We start from the raw sequence: 14,937 nt of genomic DNA on the forward strand, positions 1-14,937 counted from the left end.
CCCCATTTAACAGTTCGCCATCAGTTTGTTGCGAAGCAATCCAACGTCACCAATGCGCCGGCATCAATTTGTCACGGGATCTCCACACCCCGCACGTTAGCGTCGTTTCGCTCTTTCGATTTCAAATTCTCCCAGAAAAACACTTTTCTTACTAACTTAGTAAGATTTCAAATCTTACCAAGGGTCGTTGGGCCCACGTGGAATACCATATTGGCAATCCAACACTATGGTCTTCTAGATTTCATAAAAAAAAACTTATAATCAGAAAAGAAGAATTTCAAAAATAAAATAAAACATATTTTGAACTTCATATAAAATTTTGAAAATGAACAGCCATTAAATACCTAAATTTAATAGTGAAAAAATATATTTTTTCAAATTTATGCAAATATTTTCCTATACATCCTGACATCATATCATGTTTTTGGATGCCACAATGTCAACTCACAACCCTTAGTAAGATTTAAAATCTTACTAAGTTATTAGGAGAGAATATTTTACTTAGATATACTAGTAAAAGTCAAAAAATCACAACTAACCCCTATATTGGATCTTACTTCTCACCCCTCTCGTATAGTCGATTTTACTTCTCTAATACAAAGATGTTATTGAATATCTGCACTAAAAGGTAAAATAATAAAACATTCAATTATTTTGAAAAAATTCAAGGTGGTACCATTGTCAATCTTCTTATAATTAGGTGTTATCATAACTCGTTGTAAACATGATTTCAAAACTCGGTTTGACGTCTTGTCCATGAAAGAGACCGAGATGTCTTGGACAAGTCAATTAAACGAGACAAATCTTTTAACTCTGATCTATATTGAGCGATTTAAATATATTTAAATTAAAATAATTATAATTTTTTAATAAATAAATATAAATTAGAAGATATTTAATCATAATATTATGTTTTATTTGTATGATAAATATTTAAATTCTAATTTTTTTAATAAAAAACTATAAAACTCATGTTGACTCGACTGAGATTTTCAAAATATCATCTAAGCCATCTCGTTTATCTCGTAAGATGACATGAATGTTGAGACACCTTGTATATCATATCGATCTTAAACGAAATTTAAAACCATTGTGGTGGAAGATGTTAAGTTGCTAAGTTGGTTAAAGTTCATGCCTATCTATGTAAAGTGTCGATATAATGTTTTAGTTTAAAACCCGTCTTCATTTAAAAATATGATCAAGTTGCACTTGTGAACATAATTTTTTATTTTATTGAAAATATTTAATTTTTAATAAATTTAGTCTTTATTAATTATATAAAAGATTTTGTGATCAAACATCTTCTAATTCACCTAATTATTATGACCCTTATAATACTAAATAAATGAATTATTTGAATAATTTTAAATCATGTTAAATGACTTGACTCGTCCAAGATGACATGACTCGGATGAGTCATTCAGTATGGGGGAGAGGTGAGATACCGGGTTTTAAAACCATGCTTCAGTTCACATTCACAGAGAGAGAGAGAGAGAGAGAGAGAGAGATGACAATGGAGCGAGAGAAGGAGAGAGAAGTAGAATTAGAGAGTGCAATGTACACCAACTGTTTGTTATTAGGGCTCGATCCATCTATAATCGGCGTTGGTGGCAACAATGGTACTCCTCGTGTCGGTCTCTTTCGTCACTCGAACCCTAAATTGGGCGAACAACTCCTCTATTTCATCTTATCTTCTCTAAGAGGCCCAATTCAATCGGCAAAAGTATTGTTTTCTCATCCGTAAATATCTCGATTTTTTTTTTTTTTTTTTTCTGGTTTTTGAATCTATAGATCTTGCAGGATTTCGACAAGGTTTGGCCGATCTTTGATTCTGCGCAATCGAGGGACTTTCGTAAGGTAAAAATTTAAACTTTTTTTACGATTTATGGTTGAATATAGTTTTCAGATTCAATTTTTTCGATGTTGTTTAATTTGAATGCTGAGCGATGCTTCTGTTCTTTATATGTTGTTGTATTTTTTCAGGTTGTGCAGGGAATTATAAACGAGCTGGAATCGCAAGGAGCGTTGCCGAGGAGTAATTCGAGGGTTTCATCACTCGCCACTTGTTGTGGGCCGAGGTTGGTATTTTTCCCCCACCTATATATTCTGTAAATTTTCTCATTTTTGATCTGATTTTCCTCTGTTTTGGTGATAGTGAAATAGAGAGGTTTCGAAAATTGGAAATTTAGCTTTAAAAAAAGTATTTTCTTGGTATTTAGAGTTTGGTTTTGGGCATCTTTATTGTAACTATAAATGATTCAAGGACGAGAAACATGCTTTCTTAACTAACAGCACTGTGTCGACTCAACTTTGTTTGCTCAAGAAATATATGTGGTTATCTTTCATTCTTTTTACTCGATGAGAGGATATAGGAATTTCTTTGATTGAGTGAGATCACTCTATAAATTCTTCTGTGAAATTATAGTTATATAAATTCTAAATTAACCGAGGAAGATCATCAAAGAAAGAAACGATGTCCAATATTCATTTTGATTGGGAATTTGTATCTCATTATTCATGAATGTGGTGCATTGCGCGCATTTTGGGATAATATGTTATAGTTAGCATTTGAGTTTTCAATTTTTTGTTTTATCACTTAAATTGTTCAAGTATACTTTTCTTTACAACATTTTTCAATGGGTTCATCTTCTAAAAAATCTCTTACTGCTCATATTTATGTATCCTTTTTAGCCATGAGGTCATTAATGACTTGGTCAACGTGTCCCTTTCTCCCAGAAAATCTTGATTTCATTGAGATGGATGGTTGGTTAGACTAGGAAAGATAAAAATAGAAATGAGAACTTTTAAGGGAAGTGAAGAACATCTTTTTTGATAGATATAGGGTAAAATTTTAAAAGGGAATCAAAGAACATCACCAATTGGAATATGATATAAATGAAGGAAAGTTACTACAGATGGTTTAGGCATTTATAAAGAAGACCGATAACAATACCTGTGAGAAGGAGTGTTTTGGTGGAAGTTGAAGGATCTAAAACTTGGTAAGGAGGCCGAAAGGACATGGATGAAGGTATGAAGAAAATATACGAAGATACATGTCCTGATTGAAGATCTTGCCCAAGATAGAGTGGAGTGGTGAAATAGGGGTTTTGTTACCAAATCCAATATTTAGGATACACGCAAGATGATAATTATGATTCATTGTATTTATTGTTACCATATTTATTTTTAGTTTATGACTTGTTACTTGCACAAGTCCTGAAAATATGGGAGACCTTCCAATAATTTGCTTTCTATTGTCGCTTGCTGCGTTTTGGTAAGCTTACCATTATTAAGTTGATGCAAATATCGAGTGTATTTATCTGAAAATGGCCTGTAGTTGGTGTATGTATGCATTTTCTTTGAATTCTGTGGCACTTTGAGCTGCACAACATCCAAATCCTCTATTCTTTGCGGTGAAGAGTAGTGATTGATGTAACAGTATTGCAAAATAAGTTCCATATTGTGACTGCAGGTTCGTTGAGCTTTTATGGCAACTCTCTTTGCATGCTCTAAGAGAGGTTCATAGACGAACGTTTGTGGCTGATGTAGCTTCAAATCCCCTGCCTGCTTCCTTGACAGATGTAGCATTTTCGCATGCAGCCACATTACTTCCTGTTACAAAGGTATTCTTGGTGGTTGTTATTTCAATATCTAGTTTTCTTTCTGATTTAACTTTTCCTTTTCATTCTGATTAAATATGTTAGACTTTTTATTTTTGATTGGTATCTTCCACGTGATTTTTGTTGGCTATTGCCCAAGTTAAATTTGGAGAGCTGCTATTGGCACCACAACTTTTAGTTATTACACCCCAATTAGGAACAAAGAAAACAAGTGAATGGTTGAGAATAAGTAAAAGTTGGGGTGCCAATAGAAGTTCTCTCATTTTTTTATTGTTAGATTCTCATTTTTGGGTTTAGGATTTTATATGAGCATAATCATAATTGTAAACAACTGCTGAAATTGTTTGAACGAGATGTTTTGTAATGCTGAGATTATAATGTGAGCCAAACCTTGGTAATGTTTGAAGAGTATGTTTTAATCTTTAATTGGGGTGATAAATAATGTAAGAGATTGGGGTGTAATAAGTAAAAGTTGGGATGCCAATAGCAGCTCTCTAAAATTTTCACCCATGGTTTATTTCTGTAGATTTTCTTGTTTATACAATTTGGCTGTCTGCTTCGTAGTAATTAAATACTACAAAACCCTTGGTAACCTTGTTTAGCTTTTGTTGATGTTAAACAGGCTAGGATAGCACTTGAAAGGAGGAAATTTCTTAGAAATGCAGATATGGCTGTCAATAGACAAGCTATGTGGTCAAACTTGGCTCATGAAATGACTGCTGAGTTTCGTGGTCTTTGTGCTGAAGAGGTAAAGGGTAACTTTTCATGTTCTCTTGAGTCAACATACTTTTTATTTATTTTATTTTTACTAGTATCAGCCTTTTTTACATGTTTATATTTGTTCTTCTTACGTTTCCCCCCTCTACAACCTGGAACACAGGCTTATTTGCAACAAGAGCTTGAAAAACTACAGGATTTGAGAAACAAAGCGAAGTTGGATGGGGAACTATGGGATGACCGTGTCTCTAGCTCCTTAAATCAGAAATCACATTTGATTTCCAAGGCAACTCGCTTGTGGGAGTCCTTACTAGCTCGTGAGAGTATGTGCACACTTATCACTCCTTCCAATCCTGTCTTGTTTTAGTTGCTTATATTCTTGGCAAAAGATCACCTTGGTTTTATGACCTTAACTAGTTATATTCTTGGTAAAATATCAATTGCGCATCTGTTAACACATACTTTTTTCCTTTTTTGACCATTCCAAAATAAGTGATTGGATAGTTAGAATCATAGTATTGGATTTTGACATATTTCCACGAAATATTTCCATTTCCACAAGGTTTGGCACAAAATTTAACCCACATTTTTTTTGGGGGTGGGGGTATATATATATTTTTTGATGCGTAAAATAAATATATTAATAAAGACGGAGGTCGAGATGACCAATATCATTGCTCGGGGGTGAATGTATGTTCTTCATTGTGGAAGCCCATGGACCTAACTCATCCTCTCAAAACCGGCTTATAAGGTGAGGATTGCCCCAGGTTTATATACAACCTAAGGTCTTGATACCTAGGCGATGTGGGACTATCGCTTACATAAGAGGGTTTATATAGAAAATATAGAAAATCTTAACCGATTGGATAATCACAAACTAAATCTAATCCTATTAAATCATTATTTAATATGATCTCATCAAATCTATCCTAATCTTCATAAATAAGATTGGGTGTATCTCAATACAACCTTATTACAATACTTCCTACCAAACCTTATCTCCAAACCTTTGGAATAAGGCTTTACTGATGACAATGTAAAGCTTGTGGTAAATCTATTAATTACCTACTCATCCATTGCAAAGTCTGGTATGAAGTTTGGTCTCACTTTTCCTCCCTTTTCCACAGCCATCAGTGTTTCTCAAGCTCGGTTTGTAGGTCCTTTTCAAAGTTTGTGGAGATTTTGGCTTTTACCTTTAATTCATGGATTCTATGGAGCTTGATCAGTTTTTCTGTTTGTTGGGGCATTTGCAAGCCGGAACAACAATGCTTTTGAAGGGAAGGATCACATTGTACAATTGGTCATCATAAGCTTTTTAGCATATCTGTTTTTTTTGGAGTGAAGTTTCAAGAAGTTTAAGGGTGTCTTTTTGAAGACACTGTGTAGGGGGAGATGATTTGTAACGAGAGTATCTTCAAGATTTCTATATTTTTGGTTTTGTTCTCCTCTATTGGAATAGTTTTGTTAACCTTTGAAATCTCTTTTTTGTTAAATTTTATCATCATCATCAAAGCCTTATCTCAAAGATTTAGGGTAGGTTAAAGAACTCGACACAATTTTCCATTGATTTTTGACGAGACACAGCTCCTGGCTTGGTACTGTCAATTTAAGTCTAAAGCTCACATGTGCAAAATTATTTACCTAATTGTCATCCACTGAATCAACAAGTTCGGATCTGTGCTAAGGGTTTGGAGATATTTTATGCCGGTTGTCAACCTAAGCATAACCCTTCTTTGTCTAGGCTTGGAAATGGCAATACAAGCCGTTAATGCTCTTTATGGTCTTGGTTGCCAAGTTTGGAAGATCGTTTGTGTTGATACTATGACTCATGATTTCTAATCAGTTGACTTTGTTCTAGGGTTTCTTAGAAGAGGGAAGAGTAAGAGAAGAGAGTGGAGAGGAGAGTAGAAAGATAAAAAGGGGAAAATAAGATAACTTGTCTCATGTCCTCATCCTTTTTATAATAGTTTTTTTTTTTAAATTACAAGCTACTCTTTCTAATAAAGGAAATGACAAGTAAACCCAGAAAGTATAATAAATTAGCTATCTAGTCCCTATTATTACAACACTGCCCCTCAAGCGTGGCATAAATGTCGCACATTCTCAGCTTGTTAACTACCTTTTTATCCTTCGGAAGATCAACTAGCTCCCAAGTGTCTTTCTTAAAGAGAGCATCCATTTCTTCTTGCATGGCACACTTCCACTTGGGGAAGGAAAAAGCTTCTGTAATACTAAAGAGGATAGAAATAGGGGTGATAGCAATAGTAAAGGCACGAGAGGATGAGATAAAGATGCATATGACACATACTTAGAGATGGGATAAGAAGTGCAACTACGCTTACTCTTGCGTAGTCCAATAGGAACATCAAGATCAGTCAGAACAAGAGGTGGATGAGAGATAGCATCTAACTCCGAGGATTCTGATTGGAGCTGGGGTGTTACTATGGTCATCTCCTTTCCCTTGCGTCGCATATAGACTTTATCGTGATGCGTTTGCATTGCAGGCTTACTTGACGGGAAGGTGAGAACATCAAGAATGAGAACAGGGAGAGGACACAACTCTTCAGACACATCATAATCCGGCTCATCATATTTCCCCCCTGAAGAGATGTGGGAGCGGATTACCCAAAGAAATGAACATTCTAAAAAAAGGTGATATCCGTGGAGACATACCAACAAGATGTAAGTGGATCAAAATCTTTATACGGCTTCTGAGTTGGAGAATAGCCCAAGAAAACACAACAGACAACGTTAGGATCCAACTTGGCACGACCTAGACCCAACATGTGGACGAAACAAAGACACCTAAACACTTTGGGAGGAACAATGAAGGGAGGTTAAGAAGGATGAAGGAGCTGATATGGAGTCTTAAGCCCAATAAATTGGGATGACATGCGATTAATCAAGTAGGCAGCGGTAAGAACAACATCTTCCCTATATATCTTAGGCATGGTGGCAGTCATGAGGAGTCCACATGCAACTTCTAGTAAATGATGATTCTTATGCTCAACGATGCCATTTTGCAAGGGAGTATGAGGACAAGTGCTCTGATGAATAGTGCTCAAACTCCTTCTCGAAGTATTCAACAACATTGTTGGACCTGGAGATCTTAATATTAGTGTCATAATGATTCAACACCATCTTATGGAAGTTCTTGATAAGATTTGGAACTTCATCACAAGACCTCAGTAAATATAGCCATGTAGCATGTGTAAGATCATCCACAAATGTAATAAAATATCTATATCCATTCAGAGAAACGGTAGGACAAAGCCCCCATACATCAGTATGATATAAACAATATGAAAAGGAAACAAATTTCTTGTATTATGGGGATAAAAGGAGGTTCTACAATGTTTAGACAACTGACAGATTTCATACTATGAACTTTGAAAAGAAATAGATGCAAACATTTTCAAAAACAAAACACATAAAGACCCAAGAGATAGGTGGCCTAAGCAAGCATGCCACAGATAGATATTAGCTTCAAACGAGCTAAAAACCAAAGACTAATATGCAGAAGGGGACAAAGATGCCCAATCCAAAAAGTAGAGGCGATAAGTTCCACGTCCAGTTCCAATCCTCCTCTTCGTTGTCAAGTCTTGGAACTCACAATGAGAGGGATAAAATGTAACATTGAAGTTAAGTATCTTAGTCAAGCTACTCATAGATAAAAGTTTGGTAGTCAATTTAGGAGCATGTAGAACTGAATATAAGGATAGAGTGTTTGAGAGAGGGATGACTCCTTGTCCATAAATGGAGGAGAGGGAGACATCTGCAATCCACACTTTATCGCTAGCAAAACATAGATTATAGGGCGAGAAAAGTGATGACTTATCAATCGTATGGTCCGAGGCTTTTGAATCAATGATCCGGAGGAAAAAAAAACATATGCAAAATTGGCAGATGCCAAAGCACCTGTGTGAGCAAGCGCCGAAGATGCAAAAGAAGATCATTGATCAAGGCGAGCTAGAAGCCCTATAAGTTTCTCAATCTCTTCATGAGACATAGGGGACACATCAACCAAACTAGAGGGCACATGAGTAGAAGCAGTCACTAGGTGGGCACTTCCTTTGACAAGCTTCATAGGAGGTTTTCTATGTAGATCCCAACAACGCTCTTTGGAGTGACCGGTCTTCCCACAATAATCACATTTGTAAATCTTTTTCCCATTACTATGATGTAAGAGCGGAACAATCTTTTGTATGTGGCTGAAGCATAACAACACGACGACTTTCCTTACTCGGAACAATAGAATGCACCACAGTCAGAGAGGGATGTTTGCTCTTGCTCAAGAGTTGCACTCGCACCATCTCATATTCTGTGTTGAGACTCGCCAAGCATTCAAACACACGGTCCTCCTCCAGTAATCGCCTCTAAACTTGACCATCTTTGGGAGATTCCCACTGAACAACTCGATGGTCTAATTCTTCGCACTTAACACGTAGGGAAGAAAAGAAAGCAGCTATTGTCTTCTCCCCTTGACGAAGATTACCAATCTCTTGGCGAAGTTGATACATGTGAGCAATGTTCTGGAGTTGCGAGTAGGTCTGAGCCACGGTATCCCATACATCCTTAGCCATTTCCAAGAATAGAAGGCCTCAACTCATAGATGGATGCATAGAATTTAAGAGCCAAGAGATCACCTAGGAGTTCTCGCAATCCCATTTCTCAAACAACACATCTTCTGAATTGGGCTGAAGAAGCTATCCATTTATGTACCCCGCCTTTCCACGATCATGAATGTACCTCTTGGCTGATTGAGAGCACTCTAAATAGTTAGTGCCATCCAACTTAACTGTAGTAATTTGAAGAAAAGGGTTATCGTTGTAACTTTGAACTTAAGAATTCCCATGTGAAGTGACTTCGGAGGAGCCCGAGGAAGCCATTTACTCTCGAAAGGTGACCAAGTCAACGCAACATACATACAAGCCGAAAAATAAGATCACCCAAAACAGAAAAGAGAATCGGGGCTTATCTAATAAGGGGTGTTTTCGATCTCTCTTTTTCGATTCTCCATGCAATCGAGAATGGAGAGTTTCGGCGATTTCCACAAATTGAGACTCACCAAAAACAACCAACAAAAAACACCACCAACACCTTCTTCAATACGTGCACTCCATGAAGTTGAAAAATGGATTTTTCAGTTATTTTTCTAAAAAATCTCCTAAGCAACCCCCAAAACCTTGCCAAAAACTAACCAACCAATTTCAATAAAACTAATAAAACATCCTTTACCAACTTACCAGAAGGAGGGATACAAATTTGTAGGGTTCATAGGTCAAATGGTTCCCTACCCAAGCCATACGGCCATTATTTGAGGAGGAGAACTCCTCTTTGCTTTTTAGAAGCTTTTACGGGAGGCTCTGATACAAAATTGACTTTGTTCTAGGATTTCTTAGGAGAGGGAAGAGGAAGAGAAGAGAGAGGAGAGTAGAAAAGATGAAAAGAGGAAAATGAGATAACTTGTCTCATGTCCTCATCCCTTTTATAATAAAACTTATGAAAATTACAAGCTACTCCTTCTAATAAAGGAAATAACAAATAAACCCATAAAACATAATAAATTAGCTATCTAGTCCCTATTATTACAACATATCTCTGCTCAACCTCTTATCTACTTACACACTAACCACCGTCTATCCAAAAAAGACTGAAAATGAAAATTTCTAGGAACAATCCAAATAACTCCTTATTCATCAATTGACTCATTATTCACTTCAAAATTCCTGGCAAGTCTTCTTTCCAGCAGGCTTCCAGTTTCCAGCTTTATCTCTTTTTAACTGCTCTCAGTTAATTGTTCTTTTTTAACAGGTCAACATGAAGTTCTTGCTTCAGGCCCTATTGAGGATTTGATAGCTCATCGTGAGCACAGGTAATCCTTTTTTTCTTCTTCATGTTTTTTTGTTTTCTGTCTCCTCAATGGCATTAATCTACTAGGCTATTAACATATAGTACTCTTATTTAGGTACCGCATCTCTGGATCATCTTTGCTTGCAGCTATGGATCAAAGTTCTCAGGTTCCTTATCAAGATGTTTTATCTGTTCAGCCGGATAGGGCTTCAGCTCATGCAAATGACCGGGAACCGATGAATGGATCATTTGGCAATGTAGGCAGAGAGAAACAGAAAAACAGTTCAGATTCAACTCATTTACAAGTGAATGATGAAACATTTTCTCATGTGGACGATAGAAGTGGAAGAGTTCACCCCACTGTTGATATAGCAGAAGTTCTCAGGCGTTGGACACATGCTTTACAACGTATCCATAAGCAGTCACTCCATCTGGTATGTAATTTTCCTTAGTGGTTATGGACATTATTTGATTCTTGTGAATGGCTACTATGAATTAGGTGCATCTTCTGGAATTTTTCTTAAGCAACAATCTTCGGGTTTGTTAATTAGCTTCTAACTTTTAGATGGTAATAGATTGACAAAGTTGATGTCTTGATGGTATTGTAGGCCAAGGCTAATGATGGAGAGGGTCCTGAGCTTCTACGAAGTGCACATGATGGCGGCACTAGTGACCATGCTGAGTCTTTGGCAGCCACCCTTGCAGAACATCGGCAGCACTTAACTAGCATACAGGTAATAGGATTGTATTATAACTAAGCCTGCACAAAAATTCTCTTTGGGGTGCGACTACTTGGCCCACATATGTGGGTTTGGGCTTGGTGCCAACTCTAGCCTGGCTGAAGTAACCCTATGTTCCTCTACTGAATCTTCACGCTTGTTACAAATGTACCAACTTCTATGTCATAGCTAATGTTATTTGTTCTATTGGTTAAGTTATTTGCTCTGAAGGTGGTCACTCTATTGCTCTTTTTTGGAACGTCTTTGTTGAATGATCTTCTTCCGAAGATCATTTACTTTAATGATTTTGTCCATGTATTCAGTTTTCTTTTCATTTGATGCTACTATGGATCTAGGTGGTCACTCTATCACTCTTTTCTGTAACTTTTACTTTGTTGAATGGTCATCTTCTATTTTATTTTCTTGAGATTGATATCCCGTATTGGAATTGTGGTATAATTCACGTTGCAACACTCCCTAATTGAAACTTCTGTGGTGTAGGTGCTCATTAATCAACTAAAGGAAGTTGCCCCCGCAATGCAGAAATCTATATCAGAGCTTACGGATGAAGTGAACAGTGTTTCCTCCACTCTTCCTCCCTTGACCAATCATCATGGCAGGTGTACCTCACCTTTCCAGGCTCAAAGCAGTGGAAGGACATTGGTAAGAGTTCTATGACTGAAATATATCAAATAATATGTGAACTTAGCACAATGGCCATTTGTTTTCAATCTTGAAATAAGTGAAATCATGTATGTGAAAAATTCTTGAACTCAACAGGAAAATAGCACCGACGAGGTCTCCGAGGTGATATCAAAATTGTCAAATGTTAATCTGGAGAAGGTTTCAGCCTGTCCACCTGCTTTGAAACTCCCACATTTAATTAGTTCAACTCCAAATTCATCTGGGAAAACTTCCAATACACAAAAGCGACAAACTTCAGTTTCTCAAGTCAACAAGGTAGAAAATGTGTCACAAGGGAAATTACTGGATCCGCACCAGTCCAATCCCATGGATAATCCATCTCGAGGTCTGCAAAAATTCAGCTTTCAGTTATGATTTATTGTTATTATTATTATTATTTTTGGATAATGTTGTTTTGATTCCATTGCTAATCAAGATTTACATTTAGCACCTTCTTTCAAAATATTGGAAATAAAACTAGTTGATGATGACTCTCAAAGCACCTCTTGATTGCTATTTTTAACCTCTTGGGTGAGTCGATGCACCACCTTTTTTTTGCAGAAGGTGTGTACATGACCTGAGATTTTTCGACGTTAGTAGATTCATTCCAATCTATGTCAGCAGTGAGATCCATACCCACTTACCATCTAAGTCGTGCTTGTTCATGGATACAATGATATTCTGGGTGAAACCTTAAAAAATGACATCAAAGTAATTCATTTGATAGCCAAATCCACTGCCATCATCCCTGCCCTAACTTCAGCCTCTTCTACTGGATCTGACTTTTCATTCCTTTGGCCCGTCCATCCAGAAACAAACCTTTGTCATTTCTTGCAAAGACTGCTATACCATTCATTCTCTTGTTACTATTCCAAGCCCCATAAAATATAATTTAACCTGCTCGTATTCCTGTTTGCTGCACTTCTTTATTTTTTAAACTTTTAAACTAAAGATGTTTTCTATCCTGTATCATCCACATATTTTCACTTTCAGAAGCTAAAAATGTGTGCAACCCATGCTTTGTTTAACATGTCCATCACCCCATGGGTACCTGGATTCCTATTGTCAAAATCTCTTCAGTTTCCCATGATACCAAATAGCTCATATTGTGATAGAGGACATAATAGCAAGAACCATATTATCTTACTTTGATTGGAAAGGCCCTTTATGGAACTATTCAAATCATTTCTTCATGCTGAAATGTGCTCTTTTACCGGTTTGGATTGCATATGGAGATGCAAACCAGATTCTGTGAGCAAATTGACAATAAAACTTACGTTGATCAATGTATTCCTTGGTCTTTGAGGGATCATTCTATTTATTTCTCCGCTATCACTTGATAGTACAATTCTCCTGCAAAAAACACATTCATCATGGCTACTGCTGGTTTTGAAAATGTTTTCAAACTCTCAAACAAAAGGCTCATCAATTTCCTTTGGATGCTCTTTGTTCTTCAGGCAGTGGTTGATTAGTGAAAGAATTTCGTATTTTGACCCCCTTCTCTCAACCAAATCTTGTGATTTCTCTCACCAAAGAATTTCTCTTATTAAGTTCATTTAAATCCTTTCGATATCTCCTTTTATTTTTTCTTATTTCCTATGTATGGGCTGTGCCCTTGTACAAGTTTGATTTGCTTCATGATATTCCTTATGCTTCTTATATACCCAAGATCTGTTTATTCCTGATCCTAAGAGCTTCTTTCACAATTTTGATTTTTGAGAAGACCTGAAAAGAATTTGACCCATTCACATCTGTGGTTCACATCTTAGGAATCCCCGGATTGTCCCCTGCAATGGCTGCTTGGTTCCTTGTGTGCTAACAAATTCACCAAGGAGTGTTTATTGAGAAGTCATGAAATAATTTTGTCTTGAATTTCAGTCTCTAATTTTTTTATTTTGTGCAGAAAGTGACAAATCTTATGTCCAGAACGTAAAGCGATCTGTCCGGGAAGCTGCTCTCTCAAGGCAATCTTGCAACATGGAATCATCACAGGACAATTATTCTAATGATTGCTCAGAACACTTCTTTGTACCTCTTTCAGGGACTGGATTTTCCCATGATGTACCAGAAACAAAATTGGTCTCAATGAGGACTAAACAACCGTTTGTATCTCAACTTGAAACCGACTTACTCAAGAATACAGCTTCTGATGGCCTAGTCAGTAGCAAAAAATATGATAAAAGACCAAATGTGTTGAATGACACTAATTCATTTCACGACTATAGCGGCCAAGTTAATGGGGTTTTTTCGCTCATGGGTTCAAAATATTCAGATTTGGATGGAGAGAGAAAGTTGTATGGGATGGAGGAAGCTCAGGGTATGATGGTCTTTTCACCTCCTTTGCTAATGGAGACATCACTCTTAGAAGAAGATTCGTACGAGGACTTGCTTGGTATGTTGATTCAACCTAAACTGTTAGAAATTTCTTAGAGCTCCCAAGTGGGATGATTTTAACCTTCTCATAACTTGCATTGCTCCTCCCCCTCTCCGGCTCCTTCTGGACCAACCAAAACAAATGCCATAATATGTTGTTTAGGATTGTCCTTAGTGAGAGGTCAAATCATTTTTGGATATCTCATTCACTTTCTGTTTATGGGTTAAGACTTCTTGGTGATTTTTTCCCCCATCATTGCAGCACCATTGTCAGAAACCGACGCCGCTTTAATGGAGAGTTGAAACTGAAGTTTGGGATATTTTTTCGTACGAAGATTTTTGGCACTGGTTCAAGCAATCTGATTAGGGGTGGAGCGCAAAGTGGCCTTAATTGGTTTATTGTGTCTTATGCTGTCAAGATATTCATATTCTTTGAACGACGTATTGTTTGTATGATTTGTTTTTTTCTTCCTTGTATCTTCATTACCTCTACTTTCTTTCACTTCATATTTGTTCATTTGAAGAGATCACGAGGGCAGGGATATCAGCTGAGAGCATAACATTCAATCGATCGCCTAGATCAAATACATGTAGTGGTGGGAGTCCAGCAACCATTAGTGCATCTAGTGCCCTAGGGAACCTGCATGTAATGTGTCACTGAGGGCTCATACCTTAAGGGCTCGTAGTTCTAGGAATGTATATCTATCAAGAAAGGAAAATTTCTTCTGTAAAATGGTAACAAAATCTGCAACCTTATAATGTAATCTCAGTTATGAACCCTATCCTACATCATGGTTGTTATGTTTGTTGTGATCAGTAGTGGTTGTCACTTTTCAGGCAGTGCGGCCCACAACCACAAATTAGAACCATAAAGATTGAATGGTTGTTGATGGTTCTACAATGGTACCAGATATAGGTGCAAGTGGATTAATCCGAAGATTGAATCAGGATGTGTTGATTTTTTTTTTTTT

General features: G+C 36.8%; 1 protein-coding gene across 1 annotated transcript; it reads left to right on the forward strand.

Moving 5' to 3' along the window:
* Positions 1-1,472: 1,472 nt before the first annotated feature.
* LOC147398629 (AUGMIN subunit 6-like) lies at positions 1,473-14,767 on the forward strand. The gene is made up of 13 exons (XM_086447885.1): positions 1,473-1,723; positions 1,801-1,857; positions 1,984-2,078; positions 3,473-3,623; positions 4,243-4,368; positions 4,501-4,660; positions 10,152-10,212; positions 10,306-10,624; positions 10,799-10,924; positions 11,411-11,572; positions 11,690-11,939; positions 13,497-13,985; positions 14,229-14,767. The coding sequence occupies exons 1-13, from the start codon at positions 1,508-1,510 to the stop codon at positions 14,267-14,269; spliced, it is 2,253 nt and encodes a 750-aa protein (XP_086304011.1). The 5' UTR covers positions 1,473-1,507; the 3' UTR covers positions 14,270-14,767.
* Positions 14,768-14,937: the final 170 nt, after the last annotated feature.

Source organism: Akebia trifoliata, chromosome 7 (assembly GCF_017979445.1).
Source record: "Akebia trifoliata isolate Shusen 1 chromosome 7, ASM1797944v1, whole genome shotgun sequence".
NCBI lineage: Eukaryota > Viridiplantae > Streptophyta > Magnoliopsida > Ranunculales > Lardizabalaceae > Akebia > Akebia trifoliata.